The sequence below is a fragment of the Sus scrofa genome, chromosome 10, assembly GCF_054392235.1.
Source record: "Sus scrofa isolate SSC_HxYL_T2T_F1_AM1 chromosome 10, Sscrofa_HxYL_maternal_Yorkshire_Landrace_v2.0, whole genome shotgun sequence".
Classification (NCBI taxonomy): Eukaryota; Metazoa; Chordata; class Mammalia; order Artiodactyla; family Suidae; genus Sus; species Sus scrofa.
The window spans coordinates 26,035,481-26,055,541 of NC_139392.1; the positions used below are offsets into that span (position 1 = coordinate 26,035,481).

General features: G+C 46.0%; 1 protein-coding gene across 6 annotated transcripts in view; it reads left to right on the plus strand.

Moving 5' to 3' along the window:
- CAMSAP2 (calmodulin regulated spectrin associated protein family member 2) overlaps positions 1-20,061 on the plus strand; it is an 85,249-nt gene that overhangs the window by 43,597 nt on the left and 21,591 nt on the right. For 2 of the 6 annotated variants that reach the window (XM_021064501.2, XM_084979408.1), the window contains exons 4-8: positions 2,793-2,876; positions 11,630-11,662; positions 14,797-14,938; positions 15,477-15,616; positions 18,690-18,783. In XM_021064501.2, the coding sequence (XP_020920160.2) occupies positions 2,793-2,876; positions 11,630-11,662; positions 14,797-14,938; positions 15,477-15,616; positions 18,690-18,783 (493 nt within the window). Of the gene's footprint in view, positions 1-2,792; positions 2,877-11,629; positions 11,663-14,796; positions 14,939-15,476; positions 15,617-18,689; positions 18,925-20,061 lie in introns of all 6 variants that reach the window. The other 4 variants (XM_084979409.1, XM_084979410.1, XM_084979406.1 and 1 more) reach the window with 3 other exon arrangements.

The window sequence follows — 20,061 nt, forward strand, 5'->3', positions numbered from 1 at the left end:
CTTGAACCCACTGTGTGGAACTCCTAGCACAGTTATTTTGAATGCATATGCTAGCGCCAGCTGTTCTAGAAATCTCGGGTTCACGGGTCCTGAGCTCATGTTCGGTGGTGAACTGCTTCTGAGTCTGCTCCCCTTCGATGTAATCCTGGAGTTGTGCAAAGGATGTCATGATTCGTTCAGCTTTAGTGGTGGAACTCCCAGGCCAGCATTTGGGCGCTGGTTTAAGAATCACTAAGTTCATTATTTCTGTATGTCTCGTACTTGTCTTGTAGTCTCCCTGTGATGGGAGTTAATAAATTATCAACGTGTAAAATGTTCTTATATTCATGAGTTCGGTGTTTCAGCTGATTTATGCCATTCCATCAGCTTCAAGTATTGGGATTAGGATTTGTCGAAGCCCTTATGGACACGTAGCTCTCTGGTATTACGTCGGGGGTGTACTGTTGCTGAGCGATGGCAGGAGTTTCTATTTATGGAGTGTTAGCCTTTCTCGATGCATCTTATACATGGTCTCTCTTATTCTCGTATTAGTTGTTTGGTGTAACGATCACCATAAACCTAACTGCTTAAAGCTTCCATCTCAGTTACTCACTCACCTGTTTTATCCTCAAGTGTGGTCAGTTTCTGTGACCTCACTTTGCTGCGTCCTCTATCTCAGTCCTTTGCAAGGTTGCAGTCAAGCTGATGGCAAGTTTGAGGGCGCAAGGGGCCCCCTCCAAGCCCACATGCCTGTTGGACCGGGGCCTGGGTGTCTCCCTGGCTGTTGGCTGAGGCTGCCCCCAGTGCCTTGCTCTGCAGGCTCTGCGCCGGGCAGCTCGGAGCACGGCTGCCTGCTTCCTCAGAGCCAGCAGGAGGGAGTCTCCAAGCAAGGAGAACATGCAGTCCACCCTGGGCAGAGGTGACAGCCCGTCACCTCAGCTGCCTTCCATTGCTTAGAAGCCACCAGAGGTCCTGCCCACACTCGAGGGGGTCACTGGGGACCATCTGAGAGCCATAATCCCCGAAACCACTCTAGGAAGTAGGTTTTATTCAAATTAGCAGCTGAGGCTCAGAAATACCAAGAAATTATTGAAATCATAGCTTGTAAGTCGGGATTTTGAGTCAGACCCTGAACCTTTTCTAATTCTGCTGCCTCTTAACGGTCGATGCTCCAAGATCTTAGTGCTACAACCTCACAAACTTAAACACACTGGGAACTATGTCTAGTCACTTGTGATGGGGCATGATCATGTGAGCAAAAGGATTGCATACATGTATGTGTGACTGGGTCACCACGCGGTACGGTAGAAAATCGACAGAACACTGTAAATCAGCTATAATGGAAAAAATACAAATCATTATTTAAGAAAAGAAAACTAAACAGATCTGTGTTGTTGGTTAAATCCCTTATAACACCTCAGATAATACCAGGGATAAAGAAGACTCTTTGTAATGATTTATTAAATTAATCATAAATTAAAACTCCTCAGTGTTTTTTTAGTCACTGGACTGAATTTTAAGCAAGAGAAGTGTGTAGAAAAGTATTGATTTGCTGCAGAGTTGCAGTGGCTGATAATGGTATTCATATTTTCCAGAATGCCACCGTTAATTAATTTTAACATTTGTTTATTATTATTGGAGTGACCTTAAAATTACTGATTTGAATCCAAAATTGTTTTTTTTTTTTTTTTTTTTTTTTTTTTTTTTTGTCTTTTTGCTATTTCTTGGGCCGCTCTCGCGGCATATGGAGGTTCCCAGGCTAGGGGTCAAATCGGAGCTGTAGCCACCGGCCTACGCCAGAGCCACAGCAACGCGGGATCCGAGCCGCGTCTGCAACCTACACCACAGCTCACGGCAACGCCGGATCGTTAACCCACTGAGCAAGGGCAGGGACCGAACCCGCAACCTCATGGTTCCTAGTCGGATTCGTTAACCACTGCGCCACGACGGGAACTCCTGAATCCAAAATTGTTTAAACTATTCTCAAGAAATATTTTATTCACCAGATAGACTGTTTCTTAGTCTTCTTGGGCTGATTCGGGCCATTTGAACAAGCTGATAGGAGATACATTAGACCTTCTCCCCAAGAACTTCCCACATGCAGAATTTTTTCATGTATTTTAACTGTGGCCTTATCAGCACGAAAACCTTCTCACAACCCAGGGATATGCCTGTGAAATCATAGCTTGAGAATTTGATTCAGAGTATTTCCTATTGATGACAAAAACCATTAATTTTAAGGGAAATTTTCGCTTGCTAGTCCTAAAAGAGATTGTAAATTTTTGTTTGTTTTGTTTTAGTTTTTTGTCTTTTTAGGGCCACATCTGAGGCATGTGGAGGTTCCTAGGCTAGGGGTTGAATCCGAGCTACAGCTGCCAGCCTGCACCACAGCCACAGCAACGCTGGATCCCTTAACCCACTGAGCAAAGCCAGGAATCCTGTGTCCTCATGGACATTAGTCAGATTTGTTTCACCGAGAATGCCGAGATTTTCAAGTTTTTGCTGAGAAAAGTTTTATTGTTTCCTAAGTGTTAAAACTGAAGTGTCCGAGTGCCTTTTTCTTCTAGCCCTCCAGCTCATTCCTGACACGTGGTAGGTGTTCATCAGATGTTTGATAAAGTTACGAGTTCATTTGAGAATTTCAAACAAAACACCTGTAATACACTTTTTTCGGGTTGGGAAAAGGAAACGTTGATCATTTGACTGGTATTGATAATGGACATCAGCGCTCTAAACCCAGGCATGTTCAGGTACGTGTTCTTTTCTTGTTATATTTGACTAAAAAGTCAAGTGACTGTTTCTGTGTTTTTAAGGTAAACGAGCACTTGAAAGACATAATGGAACAAGAACAGAAATTGAAAGAACACCACACAGTGGAAGCTCCAGGAGGTCAAAAGGTATGTGTTCCTGCAGGGGGAAAAGGTGCCCTTACGAGCCTCTGTGTTCACGTAGGTGTGTGTTTGGGGTGGTGTTAAGTAGTCGAGTTCATCAAAGGATGTGCTGCTCTTAGCGGTCCCCTGGCAAAGCCTCGTCACAGATGCCCAGTAACCTGGGTGGAGCTAGAGACTCTCATCCCGAGTGAAGTAAGTCAGAAAGACAAAGGCACCTACCGTACGATATCACTTCTATCTGGAATCTAATATATGGCGCAACCAACCTTCCCACAGAAACAAAACTCATGGATTTGGAGAACTGACTTGTGGTTGCCAAGGGCTAGGGGAAGGGGGAGGGAGTGGGGTGGACCAGGAGTCTGGGCTTAATAGATGCCAACTATCGCCTTTGGAGTGGATAAGCAAGGAGACCCTGCTGGGTCGTGCTGGGAACTGTAGTCGCTTGGGATGGAGCATGATAATGTGAGAAAAAGAATGTCTGTCTGTCTGTGTGACTGGCTCACTTGGCTGTACAGCAGAAATTGACAGACCACTGTAAACCAGCTATAATAGAAAAAAATAAAAATCACTACAAAAAATAAATAAAATAAATGCTAAGGAGGTAGACGTGCACAGTGAAGGTTTATCAGATGCTGGTGTTGAGGAAAGATTGTCGGTCACTAGAGCTCAGTTTTCGAGGTCCTTTTGGCAAACGTAATGGTTTTGCCGTCAGTAAAATACATGAAACCGGAAGCAGTCCTCCCGGTATCAGCCTTCTCATGACTTGTATAATAAGACCAGCCTTTAAACTTAAATTCCAGAAGTTAAGTTGTGCACATGGCCATTCTGTGAAGGACCAGAAATGTTAATGTGGTTTTATTCTTTAAAAATTCTTTGAATCGGCTTTAAGAGGTTTCTTCTTTGAAAACGTGTGTGTTTGTTATATACTAAGCCCTAAAGTCTATTTCCTGCAATACAGTGCTTTTAACATCTTTCAAAATGTATTCTAACAAGAGTCCTTTAAACGTGTGGTGTAGCCTTTGAGTTGAGGTATAATTTATATTATTCAAAGATTTTATTTTTCATTTGGATTATTTTAGGTACCTTTACTTGTTTAATTCAGTGAATTTTATTGTCTTTATTCTTGGACAACCATCATCACAACTTAATTTTAGAACATTTCCATCCCAAACCCCAAGCCCATCCCTCCCACGACAGCCTGTTTCCTTGGGTAACCATAAGTTCTTCAAAGTCTGTGAGTCAGTTTCTGTTCCGCAAATAAGTTCACTGTATCCTTTTTTTAGATTCTACATATAAGTCATAGCATATGATGTTTGTGTCTCACTGTCTAACCTCTCTTAGCATGATGATTTCTAGGTCTGTCCATGTTGCTGCAAATACCATTAGTTCATTCCTTTTTCTGGCTGAGTAATATTCCATTGTGTATATGCACCACATCTTCTTGATCCACTCCTCTCTCAACAGACATTTAGGTTGCTTCGGTGTCTTGGCTGTTGTGAATAGTGCTGCAGTGAACACTGGAGTACATGGGTCTTTGTGAGTCATGGTTTTCTCTGGATAGATGCCCAGGAGTGGGATTGCTGGATCAAACAATAATTCTATTTGAGTTTTTTGAGCACTCTCTGTACTCTTTTCCACAGTGGTTGCACCAATTTATGTTCCCACCCACCATGTAAGAGGGTTCCCTTTTCTCCACACCCTCTCCAGCATTTATTGTTTGTAGACTTTTTGATGGTGGCCATCCTGGCTGGTGTGAGGTGGTACCTCATAGTAGTTTTGATTTGCATTTCTGTATAATTGGTGATGTTGAACATCTTTTCATGTGTTTTTTGGCCATCTGTATGTCTTTGGAGAATTGTCTGCTTAGGTCTTCTCCCCATTTTTTTGGTGGAGCTGTTTGTTTTTTTGGTATTGAGCTGCAGGAGGTGTTTATGCATTTTGGAGATCAATCCCTTATCAGGCGCTTCATTTGCAAATACATTCTCCCATTCTGTGGATTGTCTTTTCATTTTGCTTAGGGTTTCTTTTGCTGTGCAAAAACTTGTAAGTTTAATTGGGTCCCATTTGTGTATTTTTTTATCATCATTACTCTAGGAGGTGGATCTGAGAAGATATCCCTGTAGTTTATGTCAGCGTGTTTGGCCTTTGTTGTCCTCGAAGAGTTTTATCGTACCAGTCTTATGTTTAGGTCTTTAATCCATCTTGAGTTTATTTTGGTGTCCGGTGTTAGGGAGTGTTCTCATTCCATTCTTTTCCACGTAGCCGTCCAGCTTTCCCAGCACCACTTCTCGAAGGGCCTGTCCTTTCTCCATGGTGTAAGCACCTCTACGATTATCCAGCACTTCTGTTCATTCTGGGCGAATGTGCTGGTCGTTGATAGTCTGTAAGGAGCAGAGAAAAGCTGAGGGAGAGAGAGGTGGTTTGTGTAACCCTGACCTCGCCAGGGAGGTTCTACAGATGACCACCTGCGGTTTGGGGATCACCAAGGCTTCCCCCAGTTAGCTCACTGCCCAGCTCCCAAACATGCCACCCATGCATGGGTCCTCCTTCCCTGTCGGCCTCCCCCAGCTCTGTCCCCGCTGTGTCCCCCAGCCCCTTCCTGGGGTTTCCCTCCCGTTCCTTTCCCTTCCCACAGGAGCTGAACGCTTTGCCTTGAAGATGGATTTAATCCTTGCCCCCTAACTCCCACCCCCGTCTCTAATCGGGGATAAGGTTAAGCATCATCCTAAGTTATAGGATCTCCATAGAAGGCGTGTTTATTATATATTATGATACAGTTCTGTAGTATTGCGTTCACACTGTGTGCTGAGTAGAATCCAATACACATTGTCCCTATGGGAAAAAACACCATTTGTGTTAGAAACTCAGGACCTCAGGGAAGCAAACCCTGTGGCATCTGGACACAGCTGGGTGCCAGCCCTGACTTCCCCGTGGCACCCGGTCCGTGGGGCTACACGCTAACCTCGCCAGGGCTTGTCAGGTGACGGGTGAATGGGTAAGGGGCTGTGACCCTCTGACATCTCAGGGTTAGTCCACGTTTTTACTTCCAGCACATAGCCTTTCTGCCTTCATTTGCAAGTGAATTCTGTCCTTTTTCTCACTGTTAAACTCTTTGTGAAAATCGGTGTTAATTTCACACAGTCTTACTGCGAAGTTCCTCATGAAGAGACACGCTGCCCCAGCCTGGGCTATGCTATGAAATCACACTCTTAGCTCATGGTGGGATTTTTGGCATTTGAACTGTTTGGTTTGGCTGGAAATATGCTTTTTTTTTTTTGGCTTTTTAGGGCCACACCCCTGACATATGGAGGTTCCCAGGCTAGGGGTCAAATTGGACCTGTAGCTGCTGTCCTACACCACAGCTCACAGCAATGTGGGATCTGAGCTGTGTCTGCAACCTACACCACAGCTCACGGGAACACTGGATCCTTAACCCACTGAACAAGACCTGGGATCGAACCTGCATCCTCATGGGTGCTAGTCAGATTCATTTCCACTGCGCCACGACGGGAACTCCAATCATTTTATTCTTGATTTTCCTTCTTATAACAGTGGAGGTCTTCATCCTTTTCTCCTTTAAGGGAAGAGAGTGGGAAAGAGATCACCATGCCTCCACGCACTGCAGCTCGTGCTAGCTGCAGCCCAGATGCCCAGCAGTGGTGTGGCTGTCACCCACCCACCTGTGCGCGGAGCCCAGGGTGTTCCACCTCTTGTCCTTGTCCAGGGTTCCTCCACTCAGCTTTCACTATTACATCCATCTTCTGGGTGAAATACAGGCTGTGTGGAGGGGCGCTTCACTGTACATTGTCAGTGAATTCAAATTCCAAGGGCATTAAAATTAATGCCGGAATTAAAATTCCAAGAGCATTTCTGTAGGGTCTAGCTAGCAAGACCCTCTGATGATATATTTCTGATTGTTGAACTGGTTGGGGGCTCTGAGAGGAAGGCATTTTAAGTACCGCCAGGTCCTAGGGGAATATTTCATTTAAAGAGTTACTTTCTTTCCAGTTGCTCTTTTTGCTTCCGAGCCTCCTTTTGATTCCAGAGTGTGATGTGTAGATAAATTCCAACAGCAGATAAACAAGTACCTTTTTGGTGTAAGTTGCTTGAGCATTTTATATTTTTATTTGCAAAATCTGGCAGCCCTGCCTTAACAACCTCTAAGCCTTAAAGCCAGTGACCTGCGATGCAACATTTGTTCTCTGAAAGATTCTGTGCAGGAGTTTCTGCTGTGGTGCAGTGGGTTAAGGATCCTGCATTGTCTCTGCAGCAGCTCAGGTCGCTGCTGAGGCACAGGTTCAATCCCCAGCCTGGCACAGTGGGTTAAGAGTCCAGTGCTGTCACAGCCGTGGTGTAGGTCACAGCTATGGCTCAGATTCCATCCCTGGTCTGGGAACTTCCATGTGCCATGGATGGGTACAGCCAAAAAACGAGTTTGAAGTTCCCATTGTGGCTCAGCAGATTAGGAATCCAACTAGTATCCATGAGCATGTGGGTTCGATCCCTGGTCTCACTCAGTGGGTTAAGGATGTTGAGAGGTAACTGACACACAGCATCGTGATTATTGGACTTACAGATGCTGAGGAACAATTGCCGCAGTAAGTTTGGTTATTATCCATCATCTCCTGTAGATAGGCTGTCATTCCTTTTTCCTTAGGTTGATCGCATATGGTCAAAATACCGACCACCAGAGTTACTTGCCCACCTCTTCATTGTAGTTATGTTATTCTTTTCAAATACACTTGGGTTATTGGTTCTGTTTTCTTTTCATGTTTGTTTTTCTTTTTACGGCTACACCTGCAGCATATGGAGGTTCCCAGGCTAGGGGTTGAATCGGAGCTGCAGCTGCTGGCCTATACCACAGCCACAGCAGCTCAGGATCCGAGCTGTCTGTGACCTGCACCACAGCTCACGGCAACGCTGGATCCTTAACCCACTGACCGAGGCCAGGGAGCGAACCTGCGTCCTCACAGACACTGTGTTGTGTCCTTAACCCGCTGAGCCACCACGGAAACGCCTCATTTCCCGTTTTTTGCCCCAGCCTTGTTAATTTAATCTAGTTTTTTGAATATTAGAGCATCATCGTAATTCCAGAATCTGAACTGCACAGAAGGTGGACTCGGGGAAGTCTCCCTCCCCCGTCTCTGCCTCTTCCTCCCCTGACTCCCCACCCACCCTCGCAGGTAACCATTTGGTTTCTCCTTCTTGTGTTTGTTTTTACCCAAGTAAGCACGTATGTATATGTTCTTTTTTCTCCTTTCTAACACAAAATGGAATATGTTGATTCTTTTGCAGTTTGCTCTTTTCATTAACAGTATATCCGGGAAACCACCCCTTAATTATATCCCCAGGGATCTTCCTCTTTTTCACAGCAGCTTTGTACTCCTTTGTGTGTATGTATCGTAGTTTTCTCACCCACTTTTCCATGGACGTTTATGTAGTGTCTATTATCCTGCAATTGCAAATAATGCTAGAGGAGTTCCCATCATGGTGCAGTGGTTAACGAATCCGACTAGGAACCATGAGGTTGTGGGTTCGATCCCTGGCCTTGCTCAGTGGGTTAAGGATCCGGCGTTGCCGTGAGCTGTGGTGTAGGTTGCAGACGTGGCTCGGATCCCGCGTTGCTATGGCTCTGGAGTAGGCCAGTGGCTACGGTTCCGATTCGACCCCTAGCCTGGGAACCTCCATATGCCGCGGAAGCGGCCCTAGAAAAGGCAAAAAGGCCAAAAAAATAAAATAAAATAAAATAATGCTAGCGTTCCCATCGCGGCTCAGCGGTAACCAACCCGACTAGTGTCCATGAAGATGCAGGTTTGATCCCTGGCCTTTCTCAGTGGGTAAAGGATCTGGTGTTGCCGTGAGCTGTGGTGCAGGTCACAGATGGCTCAGATCCTGAGTTGCTGTGGCTGTGGTGTAGGCCGGCCGCTGCAGCTCCAATTCGACCCCTCGCCTGGGATCTTCCATATGCTTTGGGTATGGCCCTAAAAATAAAAATTTTAAAAATTAAAAAATAACAAACAGTTCCCCAGGAATAATGTTATTTATATACTTCTGTATTCTTGGATTTTTGGTGTCAATTCCCTAGAAATTGGATTGCTAGGGTGAAGGGAAAATGCATATGTAGTTTGGTAGCTGGTGCCAGAATCTCCTCCAGAGGGATTTGTGTCATTTTACAGCCCCATCAGCAGCTCATCACAGCTTTGGACCCATAGCAGGGAAGAGAGAGGGAAGAGAGGCTTGCGTCTAAGGCGTCATGAGGTGATAGCGTCACAGCTGTGACTAGACCCTTAAAGGATCCCAACTTTTTGAGGTCTCCAGGGAAGGCACGTCCAATGAGCATCCTCCCAGCAGGGCCTGAGAGCTTCCCGAAGTTCAGGGATTATCCTGGATCCCAGTGACTGTTGATCCCCTGAGGAAGATAGGACTGTTTGGGGAATATTAATGGCACATCCTCAAATGAACCCAATTTTAAGTTGAGCCCACATGTGTGACAGTGGACAGGAGGAATGCTCCGAGTCAGCGCCGTTCCGGAGAATCTGAGCTGCCCAGGTCGGTCCCTGCCATTGATGAGGACTTGGCGAGAAGTTCTCCCTCCACCTGTCGTCCAGGGACTGCTGAAAACTCTTAGCTCTCATCATTACTTACATCTTAAAACAGCATTTGAGGTTGCAGCTTGCCCAGTTCTTCCCTGAAAACCAAAGCAGGCGGAGCTGTGGGTCACTTCAGACGTTGTCACCCTGCAGCCAGAACCTGTGCCGAGGCGGGAGCAGGGCTGCATGGAGGCTGTGGGTGTGCATTTGTGGTGCGTTCACCCTTTCTAGTGGTGTTTCCTTCAGCTCGCCAGGCCATGTGTTTTCCCTGCTCCTGTCGGGTTGCCTTCCAGGGTGATGCGAGCCAGTGGAGAGGCGGGGAGGGCCCAAGTCCCAAGTAGTAAGGAGCTCAAGAATTGGGTATTTCACCAGCAATGCAGACTCACTGGAATCCTGGAGACTCCTCTGCCCATTTCCTGCCTTGAGTAATCCAGATACTTTGTTGTTATCAGTTTCTTTGTGATGGATTCTTCAAGTCTTGAAAACAAGAAAACTCCTGTTTTTGAAATTTCTATTATCTGTTCGGAACCCTGACACATTCTCAGTGGCTTCCTGCTCTTGCACTTTTTGTGGCTATTTAAACTGCAGCTGCCAAAAAACATTTGGTCAAATGAGAGATTAAAATATATGAAACAAAAGTATCACACTTATTTTTCCTGATGCAATAGGAAAAATTGTTTGGAAATATTATCTCTTTGTGGGAAGCTGGTGTTTTCTGATTCTTGAAAGCACCTTATTTATATTCTTTTTCCAAATAATCTTATTTTTACTATTAATTTCTGTGGGAGAAACTTTCCACATAAAAGTTGAATATGAATTTTTAGCTCAGATCCCATTCAGTTTGGTTCACTTCAGCAAGGCTTTATTTAGGGCTGCCAGGAAGCTGTGCTAGGAAATACAGGGATAAACAGTCACAAATTATTAATTCACATTATCTGAAATTAGGGGTTTATTATAGTCATCTCCTTTAAAGACATGGGGCATTATATTCTTTGGGACACCCCTAGATAGTAAAATGAGTAACATTTATATTCTCTTTATGTTAGCAGCTCCTTGCTTTCTTTAGAAACTCTAGTTAAAGATACTAACTGGTAAGAATTGCCGACTATTTTTTTCCCCATTAATTGAAAGAAATTCCTTTTTTTTTTTTTTTTTTTTGCCATTTCTAGGGCCGCTTCCTCGGCACATGGAGGTTCCCAGGCTAGGAATCTAATCGGAGCTGTAACCACCGACCTACACCACAGTCACAGACACACTAGATCTGAGCCGCATCTGCGACCTACACCACAGCTCACAGCAACGCCAGGTCCTTAGCCCACTGAGCGAGGCCAGGGATCGAACCCGCAACCTCATGGTTCCTAGTCGGATTCATTAACCACTGAGCCACGACGGGAACTCCAGAAATTCTTTATCTAGTTGAAGGAAGGGATTCAGTTCTCCTCGCTGTTGGCTTTATGCACGCACTTAGCAACAGTCTTCATTCCTTTCCTTTTGGAAGAATACTGCTTGTCAGACCTGGTCTCCAAATGATTACAAGTTTAATGATAGCACAGCCAGCTCTAGAATCTTTCTCCTCCCTCTTGTGACATAGAGTTATTTTTAATATGATGCATGATTCCAGAACTGGGGAATAGGAGTTCCCGTCATGGCTCAGTGGAAACGAATCCGACGAGGAACCATGAAGTGGCGGGTTCAATCCCAGGCCTCACTCAGTGGGTAAAGGATCCAGCGTCGCCATGAGCTGTGGTGTGGGTTGCAGATGTGGCTCGGATCTGGCGTTGCTATGGCTGTGGCGTAGGCCGGCAGCTGTAGCTCTGATTAGACAGACCCTTAGCCTGGGAACCTCCATAGGCCGCGAGTGTGGCCCTGAAAAGCCGAAACCCCAAAACAACTGGGAAATAAAATTCTTTGCTGCCAAAATGTGTGTATGTCCTGGCTGTCCTGCAGAGGACTGTCGTGGGGGGTGGAGGTCGGGGTCTTTGTCATTAGGAACCTCTATATATTTTAAGCTAAAATTTAAAGTGTTAACATTTTTTAAAATGTCATGAGAACTGTAAGCTTGGAACTCCGTTGTCAGAAGCTTTACTGTCACTTGTTAATTAAAAATAATTCTGATGGATTTTCCCTTCCCTTTTGCTTTTCCCTTTCTTCCTGCTGCTTCCTCTGAAGTCTGCTTCCCAATGGTTTTGGAAACTGGTCCCAGTAAGTCTGCCCGCTTCTTCAGCTGCTCTCCAGACGCGTAGCTGTGCAGTGGTTTGTGTGTGTCTTACTCATACAGTCATCCCTAGAATTCTGTTAGTCACAGGGGGAGAGTATTGGATTTTAAGATATTGTGTCTTAACAGAAAATAGAAAGAATTAAAAAATCTGTCCAGAGGAGTTCCCATTGTGGCTCAGTGGTAACAAATCTGACTAGTCTCCATGAGGACTCAGGTTCCATCCCTGGCCTCGATCAGTGTGTTAAGGATCCAGCATTGCCATGAGCTGTGGTGTAGGTCGCAGACTCGGTTCGGATCCTGCATTGCTGTGGCTGTGGTGTAGGCCAGTGGCCACAGCTCCGATTGGACCCCTAGCCTGGGAACCTCCATATGCCATGGGTGCAACGGTAAAAAAGACAAAAAAAAAAAAAAAAGAAGAAAATCTGTCCAGAGTTTGGATTAGAAACTTTAGAAATAATTTTAAGTGTAAGCTCGTCTGTCAGTATTCATAGACCATTGGTAACTAGGTAATAAGAAAAGGTATGGATATAGATTTGCATTAGTTTTAAATGGTAATAAAATTGAATGTAAATTGCATGTGTACATTATTACATTTTAAAATCATCTTTTCAAAAGAACCATTTGGCCTCAATTGTAGAGGACACTTTTTGTGTAATAAGTGACACACTGGTATTGGGTTCCTGTCAGTATTGGACCTAAACTGTATTCAGTTCTGGCTTCACTTGAAGAATTGATCTTTCTTTTTTTTTTTTTTTTTTTTAAGAGTTGATCTTTCAGAATGAAATCTGGGGGTTAGACCACTTCAGAAGTATTTTATACCCTCAGAAGCAAAAATAATAACTTAGAGGTATACCATAATGCTGACAGATAGAAATTATGTCTCTTTTAAATGGCAGATCTCTCATTTTGTAGAAGGAGCAGGAACTGTTTCCATGCGGCGGCACGTTCAAGTGTAAAAGACTCTAACTTTCATGAACTGAGAAGGAACTTTTTGGGCCCATGACTTCAAGATTAAAAGTTGGTTTCCCTGCTCCATCTTCTACAGTATGATCTTCAGGAAGATGTTTTGGCATGCCGGTTAGAAATCTCTGACTGTCTGGCCTCAGCGTAGGCATTTACAGCTACAGCCTTATGAAGCTGTGCATGCATGTGTGTGTGTGTGTGTGTGTGTGCATGCGCGTACACACACACACACACACACACACACACACACTTGGGTAGCGCTACTTGGCAGAGTGCGAGAGAACACAGCCCACGGTTCAGTTCTTGGTTCCCTGACCCTGGGTGCCCAGCTCGGTCCAGGTCAGATTGTGGGCCCAGAGAAGCTGGGGCCTTGGGCGCTACTTCCCGCCCGCTTAGAGGATTTCCAAGAGCAGCCGTGCTGTTTCTTGCAGCCAGGGAACAGGGTGAGGGGCTGGAAGAGGCCCCGGGAAGTTCTCCTTCTCACCCTTCCCCTCCCTCTTTTCCTCTCTTTTCCTGGTTGATTTTTAAGCTTCTGCCAGCAGCACCATGAGGAGGTTGTCTAAAGATTATGTAAAAGTCAGTAATCAATCAAGGAATTTATGTAGCAGTGCATGTGTGTGATTTTTGTGAGTAAAGGTACTCTGAGCTTTGCACATAGCATCGATACAGACGTGTAGTCTGCACTGATTCTTAAGAACAAGCTCCTTGGAAGATCTTTGCAAGGAAGTGTGGGCTTGTTCTCGGGCAGCCAGCAAGAGGGAAGGAGTGATGATGTCGCCTCATTACAGTGGACACCTTTCTGGGGATGTCTGACTTCACTGCCACATAGTAAACCTCCTTCAATAAATTATTTTTCTATTTTTATTCTCACGAAAGTATGATATTTCGTCATTGTACTTTAATTATGAAATAGAAAGATGACCAATTTAGAGGGAGCGAGAAGAAATGTTAGTTTTGATTACTCAAAAAGACCTCTACTTAAATATCAGTAACCACTATAACTGTAAATTTTGCGAACAAAATACTTGGATGCCCATCTTCATCGAACCTTCCAGTGTGACTTTTCTGGGCTGGAGGAGGGCTAGTGGCTGATAACAGCTGACCTCTGTACCTGCTTGCCGTGTGTCTGGGGTGTGCATCGCGCTGTGTGTGCCCGGGGTGTGCATCATACTGTGTGTGTCCAGGGTGTGCATTGCGCTGTGTGTGTCTGGGGTGTGCATTGGGCTGTGTGCACATGGAGTGTGCATCGCGCTGTGTGTCCTCCGTCTTGCTGGGAAGGAGGTACTCTCTGATTCACAGATGGGGAAACTGAGAAGTAGGCTTTCGGTAGCTTGTCCAGGATCACAGAGCTAAGAAGTGGCAGAAGCAGGACTCGAGCCTGGACATCTGACCCGAGAGCTTGTTCCCTTAGCCTCCGAGTTTTGCAGCACGTCTTGTTTTTAGAGGACTGTCTTACACACATGTATCCGGTCACACCAACCAATCTTTAAAAAAACCTGAAGTTTCTTTTTTTCTGAGAGCAGAGATCCTATACTTGCTCTGTTACTAATTCATGGGACCTCAGCGGGGAGGGTTTTTTTTGGCTTCACAGTTGTGGCGCTCTGTCTGCATCCTCGTAACCTTCAGAAGCCAGAACACTCCTCGGGGTGTTGTTATTCCAGTGGCCCGCAGCCCCTTGCTCAGCACCGGGTTTCCTTTCTGCTCTTCTCAACCCGCCCCCCCCCCCACCGCTGCGTCCACTCCTGCGAGTCTTTCTGCCGCTGTTCCGTTCGCTGGCGCTTCCCCTGTGAGAACGTGCTGTCTAGATTGGGTCTCACATGAAAGTGCACGAACTTCAGCGTCTGCGGAAGAGCGGGACTGATGCTTTGGGTACCGAATATTCAGGATCCGTTTTTTGATGCTTCCGCGTTGAGGTTTTTAGGCTCAAAGAACGTCACGTGGATGAGCAGTGTGATGTCATAGTGAGTCCTTAGCCTCAGAACCCCGTGCTGCTGGGAAACAAGGGCTGGCGGTAAATGTTTAGAAGGAGGGGGGTTGTGAGTCGTGGTCCTTCTCCTCGACATGCGCTCTGTCACCGTGCATGAGAGCCCCGGTCCAGTCTTGCCGGTGTGCAGTTTAGTCTTTACTTACGGTCGTCTCTCTTCTTGTGCTGCAGGCCCGTTACAGGAAGGAGCAGGCGTTGCTTAAGCAACTGCCTTGCATCCCGCTGGTGGAAAACTTGCTGAAGGACGGTGCGGACGGCTGCGCCTTAGCTGCTCTCATTCATTTTTACTGTCCTGATGCTGTCAGGTTAGAGGGTAAGCGCTCCCTTGAAATGCTGCTCAACTGTGAGTACGTGGCCGCAGAGACTTAAAACAACAGTGTTTGATAAGTAACAGAGACTTTTTTAAAAAGAGCATTTGTGGGAGTTCCCATCGTGGCTCAGTGGTTAACGAATCCGACCAGCATCCATGAGGGTGCAGGTTCGATCCCTGCGTTGCCGTGAGCTGTGGTGTAGGTCGCAGACTCGGCTCAGATCCAGCATAGGCTGAAGGCTGCAGGAGGCTCCGATTCAACCCCTAGCCTGGGAACCTCTATATGCTTCGGGTGCAGCCCTAAAAAGACAAAGAAAAGCAGAGCATTTACATATGATTCTGAGGAAGGCAGTTGAAGGAAGGAGGGTGTGGTTCCCAAGTCTTTCTGTGTAATGAGCACATTTACACGTGTGTGTGTGTGTGTGTGAGAGAGACACAGATTCTCCGTAGTCGTAGTTGTGTATTTGCATTGTTACTAATTGCAAAATGGACGTGAAGTGTGTATTAGCAAAACTAACCCTTGCTCTTTTCCCGTCTGAAGATATTTGCTTGAAAGAAACCATGTCTTTGGCTGACAGCCTGTATAACCTGCAGCTGATTCAGGAGTTCTGCCGAGAGTACCTGAACCAGTGCTGCCACTTCACCCTGGAAGACATGCTCTACGCCGCTTCCTCCATCAAGGTGCCAAGTCATTCCCGCAGCCTCCCCCGTGCTTCACGCTTGTTGCAGAAACATATAACTTGATGCGTAAACAGTCTAGCAGCTTGAAGTTAACAGAATTAACTAATTTCGGTAGAAAGGACTTTTGGAAAAAGTTTTTAATTTTCCTGCTGATTTTGTGGTTGGGGATTGCTTATGTGCATATGCTATTAGCTATGGGTTCCTTTTACAGCTCAGGCTGCATTTGGTCACAGGGCAGAACGAATCTGCTGTCCTGAGGTGGTCAGCAGAGTAGTGGGTGAGCCATAAGCGCTTCTGGTTCCTGGATGGACGCTGAGGTGTGGTGCGAGCTGGACCTGTGGCTGCCTTGGCCTGCGGGTGGGGACGGTGGACTGTCTGGGAAGAAGGGTCCTCAGAGCCACAGGGTCCCAGAACTGGGGGCACAACCTCAGGAAAGAAAGAGGGGAGGAAATATTAAAATTGTCTGGAAGTGAACCTTTTCAAAAGTAATTCCTTTTAGGAGTTTCTATCGTGGCTCAGTGGTTAATGAACCTGACTAGTAACCACGAGGACGTGGGTTTGATCCCTGGCCTCGGTCAGTGGGTTAAGGATCTGGCATTGCCGTGAGCTGTGGTGTAGGTTGAAGACACGGCTCAGACCCCACATTGCTGTGGCTGTGGCGTGGGCCGGCAGCTACAGCTCTGATTGGATCCCTAGCCTGGGAACCTCCATATGCTGCAGGGGCGGCCCTAAAAAGACCAAAAAAAAAAAGTGCACAATGGATGTACAGGGATTGTTCGTGGTGGCGAATAGTTGGAAACAGTTCATCTTATAGGGACGTTAGTAAAACGTTTTATAATAGAGTTGAGCTGCTTGAAGGAAGGAAGCAGAGGTGTTCTTATAACAGAAATCACACCAAGACGTCATGAAGCGCAGCAGGCAAGCAGCACACATTACATGTAACACGTAATTTACATGTATTTGAAAATCCTTTTTCTGTGTGTGTGCAGATCTACACACACTCATAGATGCACGGGAAAAGGTCTATAGCGAGACAAACACAAAACTCTTAACCATGGTGTCTTCTTAGTGCAGCATTGGGATTGGGGGGAGCAGTTAATGTCTACTCTTCCTTTTTATTCTCTGTTCTGTATGTTTGTCTTCTTCGATGCAATTTAAGATACTGTTTAAGAAGGTTAATATATAGCTGCATGACAGACTGTCTTAACTAAAAGGAGGAAAGAAGAGCTTTTAAATTCATTTGGTGTCATTCCTGGAATATGGTGACAGATGTGCTGCTGTTTAATCACCGTCAGTTCAGAAAGAAACTGTCTTCATAAACTTCGGTCCCTGGGAAATTTTTCTCACTGTGCTGACATCTTGTGGCCAAACAGTGCAGTTACATCTTTAGGACATTACTTCCTGAGGGGCTTATAATAGATTTTTTTCCAGCTTCCTTGAGATGTAACCGATACACAGCATCATCTGAGTTTAAGGTGTACAGTGTGTTGACCTGATAGGCATGTTTTGCAAGATTATTTTCACCATGGAGTTAACAGAATTACCCCATCACATCGCAGAATTACCGTTTCCTTGTGAACGCTTAAGGTCTGCTCTTTGACCGTTTCCAAGTATATAATACAGCATCACTAATGGAATTTCTTAGATCCTCTAAAACTTACTTTTTAATTGAGAGTTTGTGCCCCCCCTTTCCCCACCCAGTCCCTGGTCACTACACTGCTCTCCGTCTCCGGGAGTGTGACTTTCTTAGACTCCGCCTGCAAGGGAGGCGGTGCAGTGTTTGTGGTCAGCTCCCTGCCAGACCTCACTTAGCATGATGCCCTCAGGTCCACCTCCATCTAGTTGGCGTCTCAGAGCCAGTAACTCACAGATATTTGAATGTCCCCAGCTTAGTCGGGGTGAGAAAGCAGAGTGGGTGACCTCGGAGCCTTTGGGCCTTGAAGTTGTTCTGCATTAACGGGGAAGAGGGAGGTGCCTGGCACTGCAGAGCGTTTCCAGGGGTCACTTTGAAAACCAAAATTAGTGTGAAATAAGACCTCACTCAGCAGATGTCGCTCAATAGCAACAATTTCAATAGATGCCAGGTCCCCAGAGTTTAGAAGGTATGATCTGACCTTAATTATATAAACAGATTTTGTATGGGGCAGTTTTTTAAACTTACTGAATGCCTATAATTAAAATAACTCTTCATGTTTATAGTTTTTAAATGCACTTGGCAGTATAAACCTGTAGTGGAAATGTGCTTTTGAAGACCTGCATGTTCCTTTCATTTTAAGCCATTTAAAAAATTATTCGAGGAGTTCCCACTGTGACACACTGGGTTAAGAACCCCACTGCAGCAGCTCAGAGGCGCAGGTTCAGTCCCCAGCATGGCACCATGGGTTAAAGGATCTGGCGTGGCCACAGCTATGGCTCGGATTCAGTCCCTGGGCTGGGAACTCCATGTGCCGTGGGTGCGGCCATAAAAAAAAAAAATTATTCACATTTTCAAATAGAATTAATAAAAGGCAAATGACATTATTGACTTATCCTGAATAACTTTTTAAAATCAGGTGGCTCTATCAAATTGTCTAAATAACGTTTTTGTTATGTTTCGAAATGAAGAACTGGCCGGTACCAATCCAGAGGTGTGTGCTTTAGCACCTGCTGTGTGTGCTGTTGCGTTTAGCATCGCCAAGCACATGGAGAAAATGCTCTTCAACTAGACACCTGGTGATGTCTTGAAGAAGTTTCTTCCAGACCTGGAAAGATCTTACTTTGTTTAAGGCGAACACCGCTGTCTGGGTCTGAGCCGTTCCAGCTGTGGAAGAAGAGCGCCTTGTGTGCTGTCAGATCCTGCACAGCCGGCGGCGCTGAGCCTCCGCGTGAGCAGCAGAGTAGATGGGCAGAGAGGGCTGCGTGGTTGTGCGTGTCTTCTGTCCTAGATGTAGTCGCTAGAGTAGACGTTACTCGGTGAAGAGTGATCGCTGCTGCAGGCTGTGTTTTCACAGGGAGAGCAGTCCCGAGTCCTGCTTGTCGCCGCCTCCTGGTCCGGCTGCTCCTAACTGCTCTCGTCCCTGTCTCACTGCCGTAGAGTAACTACTTGGTGTTCATGGCCGAGCTCTTCTGGTGGTTCGAAGTCGTGAAGCCCTCCTTCGTCCAGCCGCGCGTGCTTCGTCCACACGGAGGTGATCTGCGCTCCCACCACCAACGCGGAAAGTTGATGCAGCCTCACCGGGTTATTCTTGTAGAGGGAAGCCTGTTACTGCCTCATGTGCCAGCTGGTAGCCTTGATACACTCTGCATCTTTAGTATCGGAAGCCACCAAGGTCTCTGGGAGAGACGGAGGCTGCAGGAGGAAGAGGAGGTGGCCCGAGGGGCCCCGAATCCCAAGGCTGGGCTTGTGGGGCTTTTTAGCTTTAACTTTGTCCCACTTTCTTTGAGCATCTTCTGCCCCCATCCCTAGCTTTCGTTCCTTGTTAGTTTTAACATTATTACCCAGAAGCCACTCAAATTATGGCTTTTGAATTATGTAATTTGAGTTTGCTGTTCATCCATAACGAGGCTCGTGTGTATGTTTTTAAGCCTAGGGTGCTTGTGAGTATTCCACTCTCATGATCCGTTATTGCACATGGTAAGATCACTAGTCAGAATCACAGAGGTGAGTTGCTCTGAAGGCCTCTGGAAATAAAGAGCCACACAAAAAAATCTTGCTATGGCTTCTCTAGAGTAAGACAAATTTTCCATTGGCTTCTGCTATAAAACCAGGGGTTTATCTCTATAGGAAAAAACAATTCCAGTGACAAGTCTGGCCACGCTAGAGAGCTGTCCCCAGCCTAACTGGCCAGCACAGAGCACCACCGCATGGCCCATCTAGCTCGGTACTTCCCTTGGCTCCACATCTTTCCTGTTTCCCCTTGTGTCTCCCCCACCCCCCAAAAAATATTAAAGAAGAGAAGGAGACAGGGAGGGCTGGGGGAGGCATCCACTCCAGTGGATCCACTCCACTCCAGAGCCTCAGCCCTCGTGGCCCAGGCCGAGTTCTGTGAACTACTCGGCAATGGGTGTCTAACCAGCTCGGGCCCCTCGCTTGAGGCAGGGGCTGGGCAGCGAGTCATTTTGTGACAAGGCACATTTGGAGAAGACTGGAGACCCTGCCTGAGCCCACTCAGTAAAGCCAGATGTCCTTAGTGGTTACCAGAACCAGTATCTGTACAACTTTTTACTGCTGCCATGGAGTTTTCGTAGATACTGTTTCGTATGAAGCCCACTATTCAGAGTACTCAATAGCTGTTCCGTTAGGTCTCAAAGACAGGAAAAAAATGAGACTTATGTACAAAGATGTACATTTTACAGTGGGATTAATTATCAGCCCATGAAATTGTCTCTGATTACAAAATACCAACTATTTCATAGATGGAAAAGTGACCATGTGTGACTGAAGTTCCAGGAAAGTTTTATTAGAA